This window comes from Procambarus clarkii, chromosome 46 (assembly GCF_040958095.1).
Source record: "Procambarus clarkii isolate CNS0578487 chromosome 46, FALCON_Pclarkii_2.0, whole genome shotgun sequence".
NCBI classification, from domain to species: domain Eukaryota; kingdom Metazoa; phylum Arthropoda; class Malacostraca; order Decapoda; family Cambaridae; genus Procambarus; species Procambarus clarkii.
Window position 1 is genome coordinate 19,568,333 of NC_091195.1, and position 24,170 is coordinate 19,592,502.

Below are 24,170 nucleotides of genomic sequence, written 5' to 3' on the forward strand. Positions count from 1 at the left end.
GTTCTCGTGTATTTCTACCTAAGACCCGCAGCCAGGAGGCGGGGGAACGGAGCTAGATCTCACTTCCGTGTAGTCCTTTAGGTTATCTTGAGGTTATCTTGAGATGATTTCGGGGCTTTAGTGTCCCCGCGGCCCGGTCCTCGACCAGGCCTCCACCCCCAGGAAGCAGCCCGTGACAGCTGACTAACTCCCAGGTACCTATTTACTGCTAGGTAACAGGGGCATTCAGGGTAAAAGAAACTTTGCCCATTTGTTTCTGCCTCGTGCGGGAATCGAACCCGCGCCACAGAATTACGAGTCCTGCGCGCTATCCACCAGGCTACGAGGCCCCTTCTGTAAGTAAAGGTAATGGTAGGTAAGTGAGGATAGGTAAGTACCCGCCATGAACCCTGCCTCATGTAGGCCTACTCTATTTAGGCAATGTTTTAATGTGGGGTCTGACAGGGGCAGATATAGGGGCTTGATAGCTGAGTGGACAGCTTTCGGGGTTCGTAGTCCTAAGGGGCCTTTGGGTTCGATCCCCGGTGAAGGCGGAAACAAATGGGCAGTTTCTTTCCCTCTCTGATGCGCCTGTTCACCTAGCAGTAAATAGGTACCTGTGAGATAGACAGCTGCTACGGGCTGCTTCCTGGGGTGTGTAACAGAATGGAGGCCTGGTCGAGGACCGGGCCGCGGGGACGCTAAGCCCCGAAATCATCTCAAAATAACCTCAAGATATGATAAACCCAATGTACCTTCTTGTATATAAATAAATGTAAAAATTACATACACTAACGAAGCGCATCATTTCTAGTAAAGTTAATTTTATTCAGGAAAGTACACACATAGATATTTTACAAACATTATGTTGGATTTATAGATAGAGCCTAGTACATACAATACCTAAAGCCACTAGTACGCATGGCGTTTATCTCTTATTTTAAAGCCACTAGTACGCATAGCGTTTATCTCTTATTTTAAAGCCACTAGTACGCATGGCGTTTATCTCTTATTTTCGTTGGGATTTATTTAGTTATTTATATATACGAGAGTTTTTACATTCTTGTACAGCCTCTAGGACGCGAAGCGTTTTGGGCAGGGCCTTAATCCTAATATTCCCATACACACATCCCCAGGAAGCAGCCCGTAGCAGCTGTCTAACTCCCAGGTACCTATTTACTGCTAGGTGAACAGGGGCATCGGGTGGAAGGAAACTCTACCCATTTTTGTTCTGCCTCTGCCGGGGATCGAACCCGGACCCTTAGGACTACGAACACCGAGCGCTGTCCACTCAGCCGCCAGTCCCCTAAATGGGCTGGGATAGGTTGGGATGGATTAGGTTGGGTAATAGGTTAGTTAATAAAACAGCGATGAAGTAAAGAGGTCCCAATTTTTCACACAGGAACACATGTTTTGCACTGGTTGATCAGTCCTGCAACCAGGAGGCCTGGTCGACGACCGGGCCGCGGGGACGCTAAGCCCCGGAAGCACCTCAAGGTAACCTCAAGGTAAGGCACTTCCTCAACAATTATCTGGCTGTTATCTGTATTAATCGTATCCTCAGTTAATCAATTTATTCCTTGCCAGGCGCCATTTTGTCTCCAAGTTACCCCCCCCCCGTCCCCCCGTCTTCAATTTCAAGTACGTTTATTGAGACACTAGAATACATCTCCAAGGGATATAGTATAGACCCCCCTCTTCAGTTGATTGACAGTTGAGAGGCGGGACCAAAGAGCCAGAGCTCAACCCCCGCAAACACAACTAGGTGAGTACTTAGGTACACATTCCTACTGCATAGTCTGAATACGGACTATTTCAGGAATTTTTATGTGCAGCGGATTTAGTGTAAATAATATATGCGTCTTGTGAGGTCTGACAGGGGCAGATATAGGGACCTGATAGCTGAGTGGACAGCTTTCGGGGTTCGTAGTCCTAAGGGGCCTTTGGGTTCGATCCCCGGTGAAGGCGGAAACAAATGGGCAGAGTTTCTTTCCCCCTCTGATGCGCCTGTTCACCTAGCAGTAAATAGGTACCTGTGAGATAGACAGCTGCTACCCGCCCATCTTACATAGCTGAAAATACATGAAGTGCGTAAGTTGTGGTTCCTTCTCTACCTCTGGGAGGTACAGGAAAAAGACCCCCGTTAGAAAGGCGGGGTCCAAGAGCTAATAGCTCGATTCTGCAGATACAAATAGTATCTGCAGAATCATAATCGAGAATAGCGGGTTCGAATCCCAGGCAAGATGATGGGGCGTGTTTCCTCTCACCTCATGCACCTGTTCACCCTAGCAGCCATAGATACCCAGCAGTTATTTAGCTTTGGGGGGCTGGATATAATCCTTATAAAAACACCCAGGCTGCCTGTCCCCGGACACAATGAGTTACTAAATTGTTAAATTTAGATCAATTATGATTGATATGAATGTCACAATGATCATTTCATTGTGATAATTGATTTATATCAATTATTATTGATGTGAATGACACAATGGTCATTACATTGTGATAATTGATTTATATCAATTATTATTGATGTGAATGTCACAATGGTCATTTCATTGTGATAATTGCTTTATATCAATTATTATTGATGTGAATGTCACAATGGTCATTTCATTGTGATAATTGATTCATATAAATTCAATATCAATTGATAATTGATTCATATCAATTATTATTGATGTGAATGCGAGCGTCGTGCGGCCGGCAGCGGGGGCGGCGGCCAGCTGATGCAGATGTAAACATGGCCGCCATCTTCCGGCAGCTGAGCCTCCTGGTCCTCACCGAGGCCTGTTTTGACGAGTTTTTCATCGAGTTTAACCTGCTACATGGTGAGTATGTGGCCCTGGGTGTGCAGGTGTTGAGTGGGGGCACATGTGGAGCGGTTTAGTGCGCAGGTGTTGGGAGTTATGAGGGTGTTTATATGCACCAGTCGCCGCTATCTTATGTGAATGCGATAACCGGTTGGGGATTATTTTTTTGTTTGTTTACTGCCTTCTTTCCTGTAATTTTTGTTGAGAGGTGTGTGAAGGGGCTAAGCTAGGTTAAGCCAGACTAAGCTAGGTTAAGGAAGCTTAAGCTAGGTTAAGGAAGCTAGGTCTGCTTCAGACTCACACTAGGTAAATACAACTAGGTGAATACACTATCTTCTGCTACCCACTCACTTAAATATTGATAGATTTTTTTTTTTGCGTGGAGGGGGGGGGGACTGGTTTAGAAAATGGCGCCAACGTCTTCCCATTTTCCGTGATGGCCATTTCTTCCCCCCCCCCACTGTGATGGCCATGTCTTCCCATATTCTGTTATGGCCAGTTCTTCCCATATTCTGTTATGGTCAGTTCTTCCCATATTCTGTTATGGTCAGTTCTTCCCATATTCTATTATGGCCAGTTCTTCCCATTTTCTGTGATGACCGCGTCTTCCCGTTTTCCGTGAGGGCCCTCGTGCGCCCCGGGCGGGAGGCCCATTGTTATTGTCCCGGGAGAGTAACCGCTCCGGCCTCCTCCATCGCCTCCCTAACGTGTGAACGTTCTGGCTGTTTTCCTCGGCTATATTTCTTACTGCGGGTTTAGAAGACTCTCTGCAGTTACTCCAAGATGGATGGTGATCAAGAACAGAGCCGATGCAGGAAGAAATCGATGAAAGAAACACTATGGAGAGAGAAGCTGAGAAGTGTATTCCAAACGTACAGTAGGGCGAGGCTTTCACCCTCAAAATTTCTGGGTATATCTGATGATTATTCTGATATGGAAAATGCCGATAGTGACAGTGATTTTGATAGTGAATTCAGTGAAACGGAAACATCAGATGATGATGATGAAAGTGAGGAGAGCGAGGATTATGATGATCAGACTGCCACACGTGCACGGCGTGGTATTGGAACACGTACCTTACGTACCCCGCCAACAAGTTCTGATGATGCTTGGTCTACTGACAATACTCCTCCCTTGGTAGACAGGTTTACAGGAACACCAGGCTTGACTTGTCCTGTACCGAGCACTCCTCTGGGATTTGTACAATTATTTCTTACACCAAGTTTGCTGAAATTTCTGGTCTATGAGACTAACTTGTATGCGACCCAAAGCAATGCACGTACTGCGACCAACAGAAGCAATAGATGGGAACCAGTGAGAGAAAAAGAGATGGCCCGATATTTGGGACTGACAATTTTGATGGGCATTTTGAGGTTGCCAAAGATGAGAATGTACTGGCAAACGGGTAAACTTTGGCACGCACCTTGCTTCAATACTTTTATGACTTGGAAACGATATGAAATGATTTCAAAGTATTTTCATATTTATAACAATAATGCCATTCCAGAAGACAATCCAGACAGACTAATCAAAGTTCGATCAGTCCAGCAATATCTCACACAGAAATTCAAGACATTATACATTCCTCAGAAAAATTTGAGTCTCAGTGAAGGCACAATGGCATGGCGTGACCGTCTAGCTCTCAAGCCTTGTAATCCTAATAAACCTAACAAGTATGGAATTAAGCTCTACATGCTAGCTGAATCCCAGACTGGTTACATCTATGATTTTGAGGTGTATGCAGGAATCGGAAAGACGGTCGAAACGGTTATGGGTTTGATTGAACCGCTGAAAAACAAAGGTTATCATTTATATATGGATAGCTATTATAATTCTGTTCGATTGAGTGAATTGCTGCATGAACAAGGTGTATACACCTGTGGTACTATCAGATTGCAGAGTGGTGCCCCTAAATATCTTCAGGTCCAAGCAATGGGTAAAATGCCAGTAGGTAAAACTCTATTCCGACGCAAGGACAATACTTTTATAATTCTGTGGAATGATAAGCGAGTTGTTTCACTCATCACAACTTGCCACAATGCAGATACACAACAAGTGGAACGAAAGAAACGTGTACGCAAACGTGACGGAACATCATCATTGCAACAGGAAACTGTGAACAAACCAAATGCAATCTGTGACTACAATACACATTTGAAAGGTGTTAATCACTTCAACCAAAAGTTCAAATATCAATTCACACGAGAAAGTCACAAGTGGACGAAAAAAATAACGTTCTACTTTCTGCAACTGGCTATCCATAATGCTTATGTGTTATACAAATACTACACGACAGATACAAAGAAACTCACGTTACTCCATTTCCACGAAGCAGTCATTAAATCACTACTGTACTTTCAGCCTAAGATTTGGCCTCTGCAAAATGATAACATCACACATGCTGCTGATTTACATGACAGTGAGAGCACATCTACTGGTGACAATATTGCAACACCCGGACCAACAACACCCGGACCAATAACACCCGGGCCAACAACACCCGGGCCAACAACACCCGGGCCAACAACACCCGGGCCAACAACACCCGGGCCAACAACACCCGGGCCAACAACACCCGGGCCAACAACACCCGGGCCAACAACACCCGGGCCAACAACACCCGGACCAACAACACCCGGACCATCAGGTGTGAGGCAGCCACTATTCCCTTCACCTCCAGCTGTGTATTCATCATCTGACTCGGAAGACGAGAATCAGACTATCCCCAGTGGTGCTTCTCCTGGAAAAAGACCCCGCGTTGTGGATAATCCAGAACGTCTGAACAGGTACTTGAAACATTCCCAAGTAAAGATACAGAAGCGTCTGAGGTGTCGTGTCTGCAAAATGTCTGGTAAGAGGAGGGACACGCACTATAAGTGCAAGCTGTGCAATGTGCCACTGTGTCCTGCACCATGCTACAGCAGATACCATCACAAGAAACAATATTGGGAGGGTAAGCAATAATGCTTGCTCACCGTCCACTCCACCTATAAAACATGGGTTGAAAATCGGCACAAGTCAAGCCTGGCCTCGGGTCGGGCTTAGGGAGTAGAAGCACTCCCAGAACCCCATCAAGCAGGTATCTTCAAGAAACGTTTTCGGGGAGCAGGTGGAGTGGATAAAACCTAATACTCAACTCATGTCATGCTCTACAAACATCATTGGATTGGTAAGTACCAAAAGTTTTTGATTTTTTATATAATTTATATTGTGGTTTATACTTTATTTTATTGTATTGGTAATGTTGTTGTTCCATTTGCCCTTATATGCATATATCCCTTTAAAGCATTCTATTGGGAACAATTTGATACCAAAATGAGCGCTGTAACACAAATTTTTGTTATCAACCGGAAAAAATACTAAACATTTCTTCCATTTTCACAGAACTTCACTGTATACCAATTCAAGCTTTTGTATAAAAGTTTTTATGTTTTCTCTACTTTTAACCCAGAAATTGCTGCTTTTATGCATTTTGTTTTACTAGTAATTAGTTAGTTTTACAGTAAAAAATTGCAAATTCTAGTAGTCAAGATATTGTATTGAATCTCGTGTGTTATATAGTAACATCAACTTAATGACGCAGGAAATAAAACTATCCAAATTCCTCACAAAAATAGAGCCATGAATAAGCAAAAATTAACTGTCTTCTTTCTAACATGCTTCTCTTTCCAGTGCCATGCTTAAAAGCCGCCATCAGCAAGTGTCTGGGACTTGCCATCGTTGGTGGGGCTCTTCTGGTGAAAGTGCCGCAGATCGTCAAGATCTTGGCTGCCAAGAGCGGCCAGGGAATCAGCATTACTGGCACCATCCTAGAGCTCACTGCCATTCTTGTTAATGTGTCTTATAACTTTGTGAACCGCTATCCTTTCAGGTGAGGTGGAAATTGTTCAATTAAAACTGTCATTTAATTGTTAATTTAAATAATATATTTATTATTTAGCCACATTCCTAGTTCTTGATCAGCTAAGAACTGACACCTTTGTCTACCATGAACCAGGACTAAAGGTTGGCACTTTACGAGACGAGGGAACTCAGGGCTCGGTTACAAAAACCCACCAAATACTTTACTGTAGCATAACCACGAGAAAAAAACTGCGTGAAGAAAGTTAGGTACCTATCTTGAGGTTATCTTGAGATGATTTCGGGGCTTTTTTTAGTGTCCCCGCGGCCCGGTCCTCGACCAGGCCTCCACCCCCAGGAAGCAGCCTGTGACAGCTGGCTAACACCCAGGTACCTATTTTACTGCTAGGTAACAGGGGCATAGGGTGAAAGAAACTCTGCCCATTGTTTCTCGCCGGCACCTGGGATTGAACCCAGGACCACAGGATCACAAGTCCAGCGTGCTGTCTGCTCGGCCGACCGGCTCCCGGCCGACCTAGAGTTAATAAGTCAGAACAAAATGCAAAGCTAGGGCAGACGCAGTGCGGGTGACATAAAACACAATCATGAAGGAGGAAATAAACAATATCAGCGGCAAATCCCACAAGAACTAACGTTTGAGAAATGGCCAACGTCGCTCGGCTGAAACGGTGAAGCAGAGGATCGTCCGTATTAGAGGTGCCTTTCTTCCTATTAGATGGCCAAGTGAGGGGGTGAGGTAAGAGGCTGACTGGGCCCTCTGGGTGTCCTGGGCTGCCATCTGGTGGTCGAGTGCGTCGCCTATAAGGTGTTTACACCGATGTAACAGTTGTTTGCCTTGTTATCTCTAGGTACCTAATTTTTGTAAAACATTTGTTTGTTTTGAACATAAGAATCAAAATAACTACAGAAGGCCTGTTGGCCCATATGAGACAGATCCTATTTATATCCACCAAATTTTTTTGTTTAATATATATTTTTTTTAACCTTTTGTGTTTGTGGTATTTTTCTTCTCAGTTTTGAGGTGATCACCGATCCCAAAGTTCCCTTGTCTTGTAAGGAGTGAGATTCTGGTACTGACTACAGACATGACTATTGATTCATAGCTTGTGGAGTTTTTTTTTTTTTTTTTTTTTTTTTGAGATATATACAAGAGTTGTCACATTCTTGTACAGCCACTAGTACGCGTAGCGTTTCGGGCAAGTCCTTAATCCTATGGTCCCTGGAATACAATCCCCTGCCGCGAAGAATCGTTTTTTCATCCAAGTACACATTTTACTGTTGCGTTAAACAGAGGCTACAGTTAAGGAATTGCACCCAGTAAATCCTCCCCGGCCAGGATACGAACCCATGACATAGCGCTCGCGGAACACCAGGCGAGTGTCTTACCACTACACCACGGAGACTACGGAGTTACCAGGATTTTGCCAGAAAAGGGCATTTCATTACATTCAGCACTTGATTTTTGTTAGCCTTTTTTTTCATAATTGGTCAAGGTGTCCTAATTGACTTCGGATCTAGCCATATCATCACTACTAATGCAGACGATGAGTCACAATAACGTGGCTAAATTATATTGACCAAACCACACACTAGGAGGTGAAGGGACGACGACGTTTCGGTCCGTCCTGGTCCATTTTCTCAGTCCGACCTGGACAATCGACTTGAGAATGGTCTAGGACGAACCGAAACGGGGTCGTCCCTTCACCTTCTAGTGTGTGGTTTGGTCAATATCACTTCTAATTATTAGCATTCACTCTTTATGTTGTACTAATTATAAATTTCTTCATTTACATATCTCTACAGTTCCTATGGAGACGGGGTCTTCCTGCTGATACAGACAGCCATCATTGGAGCACTGGTCTATCACTTCGGGGGATCGACAGAGAGAGCTATAGCCTTCTTCCTTACTGTAGGATCTCTCACCCTTCTCCTGTGTTCGGGTATTGTGTCGTTGCAGATTCTATGGACTCTACAGGCCTGCAACATTCCTGTGGTATTTGCAGGCAAGGTGAAGGACTTTTTAATACTTTGTTCTTTCTTAATTATTGCATATTAATACTGTTTTCGGTAGGCTCGTATGCAGTCCAGACCTTATAGGAAGTTTTGCGCTTGGTATGTTGCCAGTTTTATGTATTTTTGCACATATTGCCTGGTAGCTTTAGGACATTCTATTCAAACTATCAAGGAATGATTGTGATCTAGTTAAGCATCGTCTACAACAGGTATAAGCCTCCCAGACTTGAAACATATCAGCTAGACTGGATTTGTGATGCTGATAAAAATATAAGAATAAAAAGCACTGCCAAAGGGCCATAACCAAACTCAATTCATATGGTGTATACAGTATCCAACTTTCACTTTAAACCATTCAGTGATCTCGTATATACATTATCCTGTACTTTGTTTCCTTATCTACAAGGATTTTTTTCTACAACTACTATTTAATCTGCAGATGGTCCAGGCCCTTGCAAACTACAGAAACAGCAGCACCGGACAGCTGTCGGCGATCACGGTGACGATGCTGTTTTTTGGCTCCATGGCCCGTATCTTCACTTCCATCCAGGAAACGGGGGATCAGATCATCATTCTCACGTTCTGTGTTGCGACCTTTGCCAACGGTATTATCATGGCTCAGATGATCTACTACTGGAATGTACCCGTTAAAAGCAAGAAAGAGTAGTGCGGACGAGTTACTTGGGGCAGTAATAATGTGTTTTTGGTCGCCCGAGTGTCGTGTTGGTTATTGTTGATAGATTATATGGGCATGTGTCCCTGCTGCGCCTCCGGTTGTATTGACTAGTGTGTAAAAGTTAGTAAACTAGTGCATGCTACAGTGATTAAAATCTTTATTATAATTGTTTTTGTTCATTCACAGAGAAGCTGTGAATTTACGGTATAAATGAAACATTCCACGTACAAGTTTAAGCGTTGTTGAAATGCGTCCAGTTTACGTTATCGAAAATGTCGGGATTTTATTTTTAAAATGTTAATGGAATTTGATAAATAACTTGGCATTATAACCTTTTTTTTTTATTTTATAACCTACAGGCATTTTTATACACAATTCTGACCCAACCAAAAGTTGCCGGCTTAATTGAGTTTACCTCTATAGTGAACTAGTGGCTGGCAGCCCATTGTATTAGGGATGATTCAAGGGGTCAGATTCACAAAGCAGTTACGCAAGCACTTCCGAACGTGTCCATCTTTCCTCAATCTTTGACGGCTTTGTTTACATTTATTAAACAGTTTACCAGCATGAAAACTTGCCAATCAACTGTTGTTATTGTTATAAACAGCCTCCTGGTGCTTCAGAGCTCATTAACTGTTTAATAATTGTAAACAAAGCCGCCAAAGATTGAGAAAAAGATGTATAGGTTCGTAAGTGTTTGCGTAACTGCTTCGTGAATCTAGCCCAAGGGCAATTTATGGAAGTCATTTTGTTGTGACCATTGTAACAATTTTATGGAAATGCCAATTTAACTGGTACATTCTAGTTTAAGTTTAGGGGAAAGGCAGTTCCACCGTGACCTTTCCTGGGACTACGGGAGTGCATTTTAAGGTTTTAGAAAGAACCAGAAACTGCGAAAAGATTGACAAACAAGAACCTGAAACTGCGAAGAGATTGACAAACAGACAATTATGTTCTTTTATATAAGTTTACAGTACAGTATTATTGCAGTGTCTACTCTCAGGTATACTGACTATTAAGACTTCAGATGTTCAAATATCATAAGCGCACACTAAATTTTTAAATGTTGCCTTTATCTCCTTACGTATTGTTAGCTAATAGAAGATATATACAATTTTCAGGTACAGTGTAGCAAGTCTACTTTGAATCTAACTTTTCTGTTTACTACTTTACTCACCAATATAATTTTTTAGTATATTTTTGTATCAAAGATAATGTACTATTTCAACATATTTAAGTTTCACAGCAGGGTATGAAATTTCTGGTCACAAGTGTTGATTTATATTACATGGGTTACAGAGGGTTTACATACACACTCGGTATTGTGGGCCATCAATCCGATCCGTCATGTATATACAAGAGTTTACATTCTTGTAAAGCCACTAGTACGCGTAGCGTTTCGGGCAGGTCCTTAACCCTAATTTCCCCGGAATACGACCCCGCCGAATCGTTTAACAACCAGGTACCCATTCACTGCTGGGTGAACAGAGGCTACAGTTAAGGATTGGCGCCTGGTCAATCCTCCCCGGCCAGGATTCGAACCCAAGGCAAGGCGCTTGCGAAACGCCAGGCGAGTATCTTACCACTGCGCCACGGAGACTGCTGTGGTCATGTGATACGGACACAACACTCGGGTAGTACACGCTTGTTACTTTATGTGGACTCGGCGCTCGGCTGATGCAAGCTAATTATGTGATGTGGACAAGGTACTTGGGGTGGTTATCTTGAGATGATTTCGGGGCTTTTTTAGTGTCCCTGCGGCTCTGTCCTCGACCAGGCCTCCACCCCCAGGAAGCAGCCCGTGACAGCTGACTAACACCCAGGTACCTATTTTACTGCTAGGTAACAGGGCATAGGGTGAAAGAAACTGCCCAATGTTTCTCGCCGGCGCCCGGGATCGACCCCGGAACCACAGGATCACGAGTCCAGCGTGCTGTCCACTCGGCCGACCGTGATGGGTGGCCATCACGTTTGTCACGTGGCGTGAACGTGGAATTTGGGTGGCGAGGGCCTGTCACGTGATGTGGATACGGAGTTTTGGTGGTTCGTGCTCGTCACATAGCGGGGCACGGCTTGCTGGTGGTGCACGCTTGTCATGTTATGTAGACCCGGAGCTCGGACAGTGAAAGCTTGTCAGTCTTCCATTAACACAATTGACAGCAATTTGTGAGATACACTACAGGTATTTGGAAGCTTGCTACTTTATTTAGAGCTAATTTGATCTTACAAATTTAAATGCCAAATATTTTCATGGCAAAAAAAGTTGTTTTTCTTTGCTGTATTCTTAATAAGCGCTTTTTAAGATGTTAACTAAGTGTTGTCTCAACACACATTAATTATGAGGTATGAATTGAAAAGTTCCTAGACTGAGGCAGCTTTGGAGAACACACAAGTACTGTATAAACAAATAATCTACTAACTCATTAGCAACTTTCCCTGGATCTGAATGAGCAATGAATTTGGTCTTACAACCCCTGACTTTGTTTACTGCTCTCCATATGTCTTTCAGGTTCTTAGTATTACCAATGGACTGAGCATAGTCAATCTGCTAGTATGAATATGATGACATTTCATTCCATCCTGGACCATTATCCGATTGTTTCAGCCACACTGTTGTAACAGTCTCTGCAAGTACTGTGTAGTTCTTACACAGCATTCACTGGAGTTTTCTTCAAATGCATCCTACCTTTGTGATGTGCATTGCAATATCTCTCTCGTAACTGTGTTTCTGGTATTCATCATTAGGAATGTGCTTTGTGTGTCTTTTTTTTACCATGATGTTGGAATGTCAATAGATTTTCTTTTGCGACATTTGAGTTCTGAATAATCAAATACTGTAGGTTCCAGTGCTGTGATAATTGTCACATGGGTTCAGAGCTGTAACTGTTAATTGGGTTGTATCACATTATGATGCTTGCTTGCAGTGAAGCATCATAATACTTATGATGCTTGCTTGCAGTGAAGCATCATAATACTTATGATGCTTGCTTGCAGTGAAGCATCATAATACTTATGATGCTTGCTTGCAGTGAAGCATCATAATACTTATAATGATGCTTGCAGTGAAGCTTGGTTTATTTATGGTTTATTCAATGAGGTCAAGGCTTTCAGGCAACTCTGTAGTGGATGATGATTTAGATTCAGCTACTCGGAACAAAAAATTCCCCTTTGGCAGGGTTGTTGGTTTTCTGTTACTGGTAACAAACTGCGTGCTCTTAAGAGTAGTGTCCCCCATAGCCTTCCTCCTACCACTGTAACCAGCGGTGGGAAACGGCTCTGGCGAGGTTACGTATTGGCCATACACGTTTAACTCACGGGCACTTAATGGAGCGCCGCCCAAGTAGCACGTGCTACGGTGAGCCCGTAGTGGACTTACCTGCCACAGGAGTGGGCTGTAACTCCTGTCTGTGGTGGAGATGCTATACTTTTTATGGACAAATTATGAATACGAGCCAATTTATTTTTGTTTTGTGAATTCAATTGTCACCCAGAGTGCAGGACACATTTAGTGAACACTCTTAAGATCTTTGAAAAACATACACATACGTATCATTAAAATGCTGTACAGCTCGATAAGCTTTTTCTAGATACAACTAATTGATCGTCATCTTGAGCCCAATGGCTCTTGGTATTTTGACAATGCGTAGATAATCTCAAATCTCCCCATTCCCATACAGTTACGCAAAAATTTGATGTTTATTTTTTTTTTTTTTTTTAGAATATTTTGAGTTTTTGTAATTTGTTTACCATTTTTAGTTGATATCCATTGTATCAATATGATTTATCCATGCAAAATTATGGATATTTGGCCTGTCTTTAGTAATTAATTCAATTATTTGTTTCACCCCTGATGGAGTTTATACTTGACAAACAAAAGATAAGTCAGTGTACATTTTTTAGTAACGTACAGTATTTTATACAACTCTGTTGCTTTTCTTCCCAAATGTCCAGAAGATCGTGAATTATCTTTGTTCCGTGATGCATGTCAGACGTTCATGAAATGCACCAAATGCCTCGAGAAGTGACTGCGTTTGACTGCTGTGCTTCACAACACCGGTATTATGATGCACTTGTGTCTACTGCATTGTGCAGTACTGGAATGATGCTGTACTTGTCTAGCCACTGTATTGCACAGCACTAAGTATTACGCTGCACTCCTCTAGCTACTGCCCTACACAGCACCACAGTTACACTGTATTCCTCTAGTGCTGCATTACTTAAAACTAGATTTACACCGCACTGCCAGGGATGCCAGATTGGGCTACTAGTAGCCCAATTGGGTTACCAATTAGGATAATTGTATTCAATTCAAAAGCCAGTTATGTATGTCGTTACTTGCTACTTTTTCGGCGACGGTTAAAATAAGCTGGGCTGTTTATTCTGAAAAGCGAATCAATTGGAAAAAAATATTTGGCTACTTTTATTGTAATGTTTGTGACATTCAGTTCTTCAGCTCGCGACTTTTGGCAACTCAATCTGGCACCCCTGCTGCACTCCTCCAGCTACTGGTCTACACAGTACCAGAAATTATCGTACAATGTACTCTTAACTCTCTCGTTATACAGCACTGAAAAGTAACAAGAATGTTTAAAAAAAAAAAAAAAAAAAAAAGCCGTGGCACTATGCACCAGCTGGCCGGCTTGTTTTTTCTGTGCAGTATAGAATTATGGTACTGATCTCCGGTATCGGTATTGCATTACGTATTCATTGAGGTAAATGTCTGGTGAGCCTTTCTGCAAGTCAAGCTGCATTGGAAATTTCATTCCCTGCTTTGTGCCATTTTGGAAGTTAAAGACTAGTAACCTATGTTCACATGCACATTTAATAGTTTGTCTGAACTTCTCAAAAAAACAAAACAACGTGTGCAAATTTGAACAATAGACTCCACAAACTCCCATATGAAATTTTGTATCAATAATAATACCTTTCGGGTCATTATTTTTTTATAAGTGTTGGAGGGAAACTGAGCAATTGTATAAACAAAACATTATTGTGTGAGAAGATGAATTTGGGTACTGAAAACTGCATAGATCAGGGGTTCTTAAATTGGAGTACACACATCTCTCTGGTACAAACCACCCGCCAAACACACACCGAAACTACGACATTGGTACAACGTTCGAACAAGCTTTTAACACCACCTAACCAGTTATAACAACCAATATAGCAAGTTGTAACAACATTCTAATACGTCATAAACACGTTAAGCCAAGATGTAACAACTTTATTACAAGTTGTAATAAACGGAAAATAGAGACAGTTTCGGTTTGTGTTTCCAGGATAATGTTTATATGCTCCGACTGTCCCACTAGTCAATAGAACAACCTCGGAATGTTTGTGTACAATAATGTTTGGAACATATAAACACTTTAGAGTACCTGGGGTACACATGCCTCGGTTTGGAACCCCCCCCCCCCGGCATAGATCATTCGTAATTGCTGGTAATGTATAATTTTTAATACTACATCTTTCATAAGAAAATGTGTAAAATGACAATATTGTTTAATTGCTCGCCAAATTAATATAGTTTTGTAATTTTTGTGTAAAACTGCTGTATATTGGGCAATGCAAAAATGTTATACAGTATTGTATTTATTGCTAATGATTATATTGTTATAATACAAATAACTTCCATAAAATTACAGGTGTATGTTTCGTAGTTTTCAAAGATTGATAAACATGCTTGGTTCTTAAGTGTGTTTTTGTCTCCTTATCAGATGGGTTTAACTTACTATTTACTGAATCCATAATTGGTTAAGTTGTTATTAATAAACAATAATATTGTACTGTATTTAATGGATAATATATTGGACAAGTTAATTAAAGTGGTTACATAGTGGTTTATAATTATTTACGTGGTGCAAAAAAGCTGAATAGTCGATATAAATTTATTATCCTTTTATTTTTTTTAATTAAATCTGTAGTATGATAGTTGTGCATGTTTTGCTTACCAGCGTTCTTGTCCAGTTGTTACGTATTAGTACTTTTTAGTTTTTGTAGTATCAAAGTTTTTTAGTTTAGTTTTTGTTGTATCAATTACCTAATGTCCAGTTCCTACCCTCACAAGACTACTGCCCGCTACAGAGCGGACAGCCAGATTCCGGCTGCATCGAGTTCCCATGCTCTCATCCTGCTCGCGAGCTCTTTGACTCCGCCTGCATTCAGAGTGCCACGCTGCACACTCATATCTGCACAGGGAGTCGGTCGGCCGAGCGGACAGCACGCTGGACTTGTGATCCTGGGTTTGATCCCAGGCGCCGGCAAGAAACAATGGGCAGAGTTTCTTTCACCCTATGCCCCTGTTACCTAGCAGTAAAATAGGTACCTGGGTGTTAGTCAGCTGTCACGGGTTGCTTCCTGGGGGTGGAGGCCTGGTCGAGGACCGGGCCGCAGGGACACTAAAGCCCCGAAATCATCTCAAGATAACCTCATCCGAGCTCTTTACCCCTGGCCTCACTCGGCTCTCTGCCCTGCTTAATTAATTAATTAGCAAGTACAGTATCAAGAAGGCAAAAGCCGTCCATTTTCCACACATCTAGAAATTCCATTTTCAAATTTTAAACTATAGTTACAGTAATCAAATCTTAATGTACAATTTTTATATGATTCCTGGCCTCGTAGCCTGGTGGATAGCGCGCAGGACTCGTAATTCTGTGGCGCGGGTTCGATTCCCGCACGAGGCAGAAACAAATGGGCAAAGTTTCTTTCACCCTGAATGCCCCTGTTACCTAGCAGTAAATAGGTACCTGGGTGTTAGTCAGCTGTCACGGGCTGCTTCCTGGGGGTGGAGGCCTGGTCGAGGACCGGGCCGCGGGGACACTAAAGCCCCAAAATCATCTCAAGATAACCTGTTATACTAATGTCTGAATTTTCAAGGTTGCTCTACAAACACAATAATTTAAGCATGTTGTACTAAAAATCATTTATTCACTCGTGCAACATAGGCCTACTGACCCCCTATTTTTATGGGCTAGAGAGCAAAAACTTAAAATAAAACTTGAAGCTCATGATAGAAAGTGTTCATTATAAGTGAAATACAATGTGGCACCTTCATTATCTGGTTCATGCAGATACAGAAATTCCAGGTTCTCCACCTCCTCCTCTGCCCCATCCCCCCCCCCCCCCCATATTAACCAAAACATGTTTGTTTTACACACACAAATCACAATAAAGTGATGCATCAAATGAACAAATTCACAAGGGCCGTGACAAGGATTTGAACTTGCATCCAAGAGCATCCCAGACGCTGCCTTCATCGACTGAGCTATGACATGGTCAAAAGAATTGAAACCGAACTTCTACTGAACTTACTGGATCCTGCAGCCTCTCAGAGACACAAACCAGGGTTTCAGTATCTGGGATGCTCTTGGACGCAGGTTCGAATCCTTGTCACGGCCCTTGTGGATTTGTTTGTTTGATGCATCACGTTATTGTGATTTCTGTGTGTAATGATGTAAGGGCGAAGAGGGAGAACGGCCTATTGACATAGCTCGGGTGCATGGGGGGAGTTGTGTAAAACCCTGGTTTGTGTCTCGGAGAGGCTGCAGGATCCAGTAAGTTCGGTAGAACTCCGGTTTCAACTCTTTTGACCATGTCGTAGCTCAGTCGATAAAGGCAGCGTCTGGGATGCTCTTGGACACAGGTTCGAATCCTTGTCACGGCCCTTGTGGATTTGTTCATATTTATTTTATTTTATTTATTTATATACAAGAAGGTACATTGGGTTTATGGTACATTGTTTGGTTCATGGGGATTATCCCCTCATTATTAATGAAGTATTTGTGTCAGATGGCATTTATACCAAATTACACAAATTTAATTGGTCTCTTACATATACAGTACAGGCAAATTTTTGTACAATATTCATTAAGAACCAAAGTTGTTACAGAAGGCAAATTCTTTCACAATATTCATATACCTGTACAGTATTAGAAAAATTATTCAATTAATGATCATATTAATAACCAGTTATTGAAGAGAATATATAGAATTTTTTTTACACAATGTCCAGCACCGCTTGTGGCCTTGATGTTAATGTTCGTTGTCACAACTTGGTTAAAGTTAAGTTATTCCTTCACCGGCTTTATTCTTAACATCACTTATACAAATTAGCCTTCTGAATTGTTTTGCACTAATAACACACTGGGCATTAGTCATTATTACACGACTGGACTGTTAACACAAGCAGCACTTCATTCTTTTACTCATGACACATAACCATAATTCCTAATCACATAATGGAAATAATTCACTTTCACTAAGTGAAATTATGAGATCTATCAGCAGGTGATGAGTCACAATAACGTGGCTAAAGTATGTTGACCAGACCACACACTAGAAGGTGAAGGGACGACGACATTTCGGTCCATCCTGGACCAATCTCAAGTCGATTGTGGTCCGGGATGGACCGATTCAAGTCGATTCTCAAGTCACAATCGACTTGAGAATGGTCCAGGATGGACCGAAACGTCGTCGTCCCTTCACCACCTAGTGTGTGGTCTCGTCAACATCAACGAGATCAATTAGTGCATATTATCTAAACATTACTATGACTAGTTCTTGGCTTCATTACAAAGTAATTAATAGTAGTATACAATACTGTACATAAAGCTAAATTAGTTTGGATAAAAAATTCTTACGAGTATAGAGAATGAAAAGAGCTCAAAATTTGAACACGTTTGCAAACGTGAATTGCCACAATCTGAACATTTTTATGCAGCGTATTTTGGAGCTTCTTTTGGGACGATGCAAAGATACTTATATCACAGGCTTATTTCAAAATTACAAGATGGTATAGTGCAACACAAATGAATACCAGTCAACAATGTAATGCCTTTAATCCCTGCACTGCGCACCTGTTTTTGGCAAAAACTTCACAGTGCATTTGTTAAGGACATATTTTTGTTGTTTTTATAAATGTTTAGGTAAAGTTAATGTCAAAATTGTCCAAACTCAACTACAGTATTTTCATTTAAAAAAGAAAAGTGATGAAAACTTTAAAAAACATTAAAATACAGCATAATTAAAAGAAAAAAATGGACAACTCTCAAAACGACATTTGTTGGCCAGTGCAGTTGAGTGCAGTTGAGGGGTTAATCTGTCTCAAATTCGTTTTGGGAGGCTTTGTAATGTCTTGTTGTTGTTCTGAAGTACTACTACATTCCTACAACTAGCAAAATTATTGGTCAATTTATTGCATTGATGTGACTGGTCCAATTATGTACTTAACATTTTGGTCCACTCTTTATTTGGAGAGTTTAAAGACTACTCAAATTTATCTTGATTTTTTTGTCATGCGAGCCTTATTAATGTCTTGCATGCCATGCAGTGACTACAGACCATCATTGACGACTTGCAGTGCCTGCTGGAAATCGATATTATACAGTGGAACTCGAGTGACGAGCAGCTCCAGTTATGAGCATTTCGAGTAATGAGCAAGCCACTTGCAGAAATTGTCTCGACTGACAAGCTTTCGCTCAATTAACGAGCGTTCCCGCTGGTTCTCGGACACCTCCAACGACAGTTTTGTTGTTATTTCGCAAGACGAGTTTTCCACATAACAAGCCCGGTGCTGGAACGCATTAAACTCGTTAATAGAGGCACCACTACTATCATTAAACTATTTCTTTTGTTCATATCCAGTATTTAGCTTAACAATTGAATAAGGGATGATGCCTGCTGCTTGTTATTACAAAATTCAAGCATTGACTGTTCTGAAACACTTTTTCTAGAATGTCTCTAGTAGCTTGCCAACACACCAGGACTCTGAAATCCATATGTGTGTGTGTGTGTGTGTGTCCTCCTGGAAGCCAAGACCACAATCTGGCTCACTGTACGAGGTTAGGAGAGATCGGGAGACCGACTCAAAACGAGCAACTGCTTGAAGGGAAGAGCGGACCGCAAGGTAAACAAAGCAAATGATCATTGCCGCACGGCACATGTCCTTACTGTGATTTGCCCGACATTACTGTATATGGCAGCCCAAGTCACCTAGGGTGCCAGCCAGACTAACCCCCTCACTCTGGATCCACCTGTGCCAAAACCCCTCAAACCTAGGGGTAAGAAGGTCTGGAATTGGACCCCCCTTTGGACTACAGGGAGTCTACCAGAAAAGGGCATTTCATAACAGCCAACACTTGATATTTGGGAGCAACCCCTCAGTGGCTTCTCAAGACCACTCACATAAGAACGTGGAAGAAGAATGACAGGAGAGGAGAGGCCAAAGGCAAAGAATGGCAGATGTGTGCTAAACACCCAATTATTCACGAGAACAGTGAGCCCAAAGAATATCCACCTTCCAATAAAAAATGAAAGTCATCATCATAAGGATTGCCAGAAGCCCAACCATGAATATCAGATGTTGCCAAATTGGCAAAGAAAGCCATCAAATTAGCAAACATCTCAACATCCCCCAGATCTGGAGAAACAGTTGACTGGTGGGACCAGCCCAAAGCTGGAACTGAAGTCACTGACTGCAGTCGAAACATCTGGTGAAGGAGCTGAATACACACACACCTGCAACTGCCAATTCACATGAAATTGCTACTCTTGAAGAAAGAGAAAAGGGGAAGCAAACAAGAGTGACCGACCAAACTGCATTCTGGAGAGAAACCCAAATGGCAAACCGGCATGACTGAAGAGTCGCAAAGTTCTCTTTGTCACCCACGTCCTGCAAATGTGTTAAGAGATAACCAGGGAACGGCAACGAACAATGGAAACCCAGCAAAAAGACCGAGACTTGCCTGAGGCAACCCAGAGAAGACTTTCTGTCCCACATACGACTAGAGAGGTAATCGGGGCACCTGAACCTGGCATACCTTGGTAGCATCACAATACTCGGCAGCATTATAATACTACCACTGAACCACCACACACTAGTAAACCATTTACAGCAGTGTTATAATAATTTGGTAGACTAGATAGAAATTTCTCTGAACTCTTACAAACTGTCACTCATTCCCTTATGACAAATTGCTTCTGCAAACTTATAACTTCTTATGCATAATAATTTTTTTTTTTTTTTTTTTTTTTGATATATACAAGAGTTGTTACATTCTTGTACAGCCACTAGTACGCGTAGCGTTTCGGGCAGGTCCCTGGAATACGATCCCCTGCCGCGAAGAATCGTTGTTACAACCAAGTACACATTTTACTGTTGCGTTAAACAGAGGCTACAGTTAAGGAATTGCGCCCAGTAAATCCTCCCCGGCCAGGATACGAACCCATGACAAAGCGCTCGTGGAACGCCAGGCGAGTGTCTTACCACTGCACCACGGAGACTGAATTCTGTTCTGAGACTGATTCTCTTTATAACAATCACAGCCATAATAAATAAGAACCATAGTGCAGTTTTTTTATAATAAAAAAACCTTGTAAACTGCATTAATACAAGCGTGTTTTAATTATCTATTAAAATGTTTTAAGTATGCATCTAAATCCCAGGTTTAACCGAGTGGACTACTTTGTGAGAAATAGAGATCTGTGTTATTTCTATAGAGAAGAAAATAACACAACCTGCATACTGTATATGAAAGCAATGGATGGCAGTTTGATCCATTCTGGGGCCCTTATTAAGTCATTGTTACAATTTGATTAAGGGTTTAGGAGACCAAAACATCGTCACTTTCATTTCATATGCGTGGGTTGCATTATTTATGGATGTGGCTAGAATTCAACACGCAAATCCAATTGGACTACTGCAATAATCATTAAAAGCAACTCAGCAACAAACTCATGTCAATAAAGCATTCAATATTAGATATGAAATTCATATTCTAATCCAATATTAATAGTTCTATAGCTGCTAAAACTTTTGTACTCAAAAGCATGAGGAAATACAGGTGTTATTTCTGCTAAAGTTCATCGTGGTTGTCTTGATCAACTTCAAGAGGCTCCGAGGACAAATTGCTACTCGGACTCAAAATCTCGTCATTCATTTCAGAAGTCTCTTGATTTTCACTGTAAATTCCACGATTTGCATCAAGAGCATCTTTATTTAGACCACTATGATGGCTTCCAAAGTCAATTCCAATTATGTCAATGCTGAACTGATCAAGACGGCGTACAAACTGACAAACATGCCCACATGATCTAGTAAAAGTCACATCATGCACATTCAGATTGGGAGGATCTTCTAAGGTTAAGTGACCTCGTACACGTTGCAATCTTTGAAGAGTTACATTTCCGGGTGTACTAGTGTAGAGCTCATCTGAGAGACTTGCTGGAAGGCAAATTAGAACGTCTGCATCTCTGGTGGAGTTTTGGAGAGCTTCTCTATATATCTGAGCTGCAATATCATGTAACTCTTCAACTGGTCTAGAACCCCCTGCATCATAGGTAAATACAGATTTTGCAATCAGGTACCGGCGGCCTTCCTCGGTTACGGCAATGACATTAACCCTTCTCATGAACAAAAAAGTTGGGGGCGTATACATGTTAGAGAATATAATGTGGACGTTTGTGTGAGGAGGGCGCTGGAGAATATGTTCGTGAACCCTCATCATTGTTTTGGTCACTCCTCCCTGATGAAGAAAACCAAAAAAAATAACACACAGAATATTCCAAATATGCCACATGAGGAAACAGATATGTCTAAAGGTCTTAATTCTTTTGCCAGACAAAAGAACATCATCTGAATGAAGAATAATAAGAGGGAGTAATGTAGGCAAGAGAAATCTGGGTTCTTGGTGGGGTACTGATGACAATATAAGCACTGGCAAGAAGAATGTAGCTAAAAGCATGGTAGCCATGCTAAACACCTTCGGCTTTTTGGTAAAGTTATTTGTAACGAATGCTGCCGAATACTTGGAAACTGACCACAGGCCAAGAAATCCCAGAATGCCATGAAGAACTGGAATGTTTACTGCAAGGTGAAGATAGTACGGATGAAGGCCGTGAGCAGCTAAATTACCTTCTTGAGAGTTGTACAGCAAAAAGTTAATGGGTGTCACAATGAAAGATCGGCCAGTCACATTCCAATTCACAAGCTCGGTGAAGGATAGAGAGCCATAATAGAAAGAATCCGTCAACACACAGGTGACAAATGTCACCACGATACCTGGGAGGAGACTCAGACACCGTAGATTAAAATAAGAAAAGTCCAATTCCTTTGTTACCACACCTCTCTGCAACCAGAATGCAACTGGAATAAAGGAAAACACAACAAAGGTGGGCCGAACAAATGCTCCGTAAGTGACAACCACCGATATGATGGCACTATCAACATAGTTGTAGGGAGGTAATTTGCTCTTCATACGAACTAATTTCACTTTATCCTGTAGAGTTTCAGCCGTTTCGTAGAGATCCTGTAGAATGGTCTGCTTGCGGATAACTTTTGTACTGTCCACCATGGACTCGCACACGCGCCATAACAACACTGCCATAAGGATAAGTTCCATAGTATTTGAAAAGGTCCTTGTTGCATAAACAAGCATTATATATGAGCTAGCAAAGACTTCAACGCAGCTCCAGGGTCTAAGGTAACACATTCGAGCAATTCGGTACATGCTGTAGTCGGCTATGAAAGATAGAAGGGTCATAAAAACCCTTGGAGCAACAAGTAAAATATATGGAGTTTGAAGTTCATATCCCACATAGTAAGAGAAAAATGGAGCCGCATACTTCATGAAGACGTAAGGTAAGGACACGAGGGCGGAGAAGGTGACCGACCTTATAGGGTTCTCTGTGTGAAACTCCCAAGGTTTCTTAGCATCTATGTCCAAAATGTCACCTGAAAAAATACAAACAGCCAAAATTAAATTTCTAACAATAATGAGACCATATTTAAACCATGTTATGAGGTACGTATGTTAGTTTCATAACAACTAATGTACTTGGATTATCCACATATTAAACTGTTATACAGATACTGTATTGTTTGATGACTGTTAAGATCACATTGATCAAATACAGTGCCAAAGCAACATTAAATGACTGACAATCCTCTCTAAAAAAAAAAAACAGGTACAGTACATATCTATATACTGTATATATTAACAATGAACGTAATCATAAGACACAAGATGTAATAAATGAGGCTAAAGTAATGTGCAGAGATACATACGTGCCATGACCTGGACAGACTGATGAAACTCGTCCGGGTGAATGTATCCCGTTTGCACCGTTGCCAGGTACAGCCGAGCCATTGCCAACATCCACCAGAATATAGAACTGTCCTTCACTCTGCAGGAGAAATACCTGCATAAAAAATGTACCCCATGCTAAAGAGGCAATACAGATTAACAACATCCTAGCCTTGACTTGCTATCTTTCACTCTGAAGCTGACTTTTGTGCTTTTTGATTTCCTGTGAGCGGTGCTACATCTGTCTGCCGCACTGACTAAGAAGGATGCTTTGATACCTGCTTGATGGGGTTCTGGGAGTTGTTCTACTGCCCAAGCCCGGCCCGAGGCCAGGCTTGACTTGTGAGAGTTTGGTCCACCAGGCTGTTGCTTGGAGCGGCCCGCAGGCCCACATATACCTGGTTGATGGGGTTCTGGGAGTTGTTCTACTGCCCAAGCCCGGCCCGAGGCCAGACTTGACTTGTGAGAGTTTGGTCCACCAGGCTGTTGCTTGGAGCGGCCCGCAGGACCACATATACCTGGTTGATGGGGTTCTGGGAGTTGTTCTACTCCCCAAGCCCGGCCCGAGGCCAGACTTGACTTGTGAGAGTTTGGTCCACCAGGCTGTTGCTTGGAGCGGCCCGCAGGCCCACATATACCTGGTTGATGGGGTTCTGGGAGTTGTTCTACTGCCCAAGCCCGGCCCGAGGCCAGGCTTGACTTGTGAGAGTTTGGTCCACCAGGCTGTTGCTTGGAGCGGCCCGCAGG

At 42.0% G+C, this 24,170-nt stretch overlaps 2 protein-coding genes across 6 annotated transcripts in view; one reads left to right on the plus strand and one right to left on the minus strand.

The window, feature by feature from the left end:
• Positions 1 to 2,658: 2,658 nt before the first annotated feature.
• On the plus strand, positions 2,659 to 15,036 carry LOC123770482 (mannose-P-dolichol utilization defect 1 protein homolog). Of its 2 annotated transcripts, none has more exons than XM_045762374.2 (4): positions 2,659 to 2,810; positions 6,465 to 6,663; positions 8,457 to 8,661; positions 9,106 to 15,036. In XM_045762374.2, the coding sequence occupies exons 1-4, from the start codon at positions 2,666 to 2,668 to the stop codon at positions 9,331 to 9,333; spliced, it is 777 nt and encodes a 258-aa protein (XP_045618330.2). In that variant the 5' UTR covers positions 2,659 to 2,665; the 3' UTR covers positions 9,334 to 15,036. The 2 variants fall into 2 exon arrangements, with proteins under 2 accessions (XP_045618330.2, XP_069157878.1); XM_069301777.1 differs by lacking the exon at positions 2,659 to 2,810 and adding an exon at positions 5,821 to 5,961.
• Positions 15,037 to 16,239: 1,203 nt separating this feature from the next.
• The window catches only part of LOC123770478 (queuine tRNA-ribosyltransferase accessory subunit 2), a 49,577-nt gene continuing 41,646 nt past the window's right edge, over positions 16,240 to 24,170 (minus strand). For all 4 annotated transcript variants that reach the window (XM_069301774.1, XM_069301773.1, XM_069301775.1 and 1 more), the window contains 2 exons: positions 23,405 to 23,523; positions 16,240 to 23,071 (listed from right to left, as the gene is read on the minus strand). In XM_069301774.1, the coding sequence (XP_069157875.1) occupies positions 23,068 to 23,071; positions 23,405 to 23,523 (123 nt within the window). In that variant the 3' untranslated portion in view covers positions 16,240 to 23,067. The remainder of the gene's footprint in view (positions 23,072 to 23,404; positions 23,524 to 24,170) is intronic.

Coding starts and splice junctions, on each gene's coding strand:
- LOC123770482 (XM_045762374.2), top strand. CDS start 2,666: ATGCGAGCGTCGTGCGGCCGGCAGCGGGGGCGGCGGCCAGCTGATGCA. Junction 6,664..8,456: donor GTGAACCGCTATCCTTTCAG/GTGAGGTGGAAA, acceptor ATATCTCTACAG/TTCCTATGGAGACGGGGTCT. Junction 8,662..9,105: donor CTGTGGTATTTGCAGGCAAG/GTGAAGGACTTT, acceptor TTTAATCTGCAG/ATGGTCCAGGCCCTTGCAAA.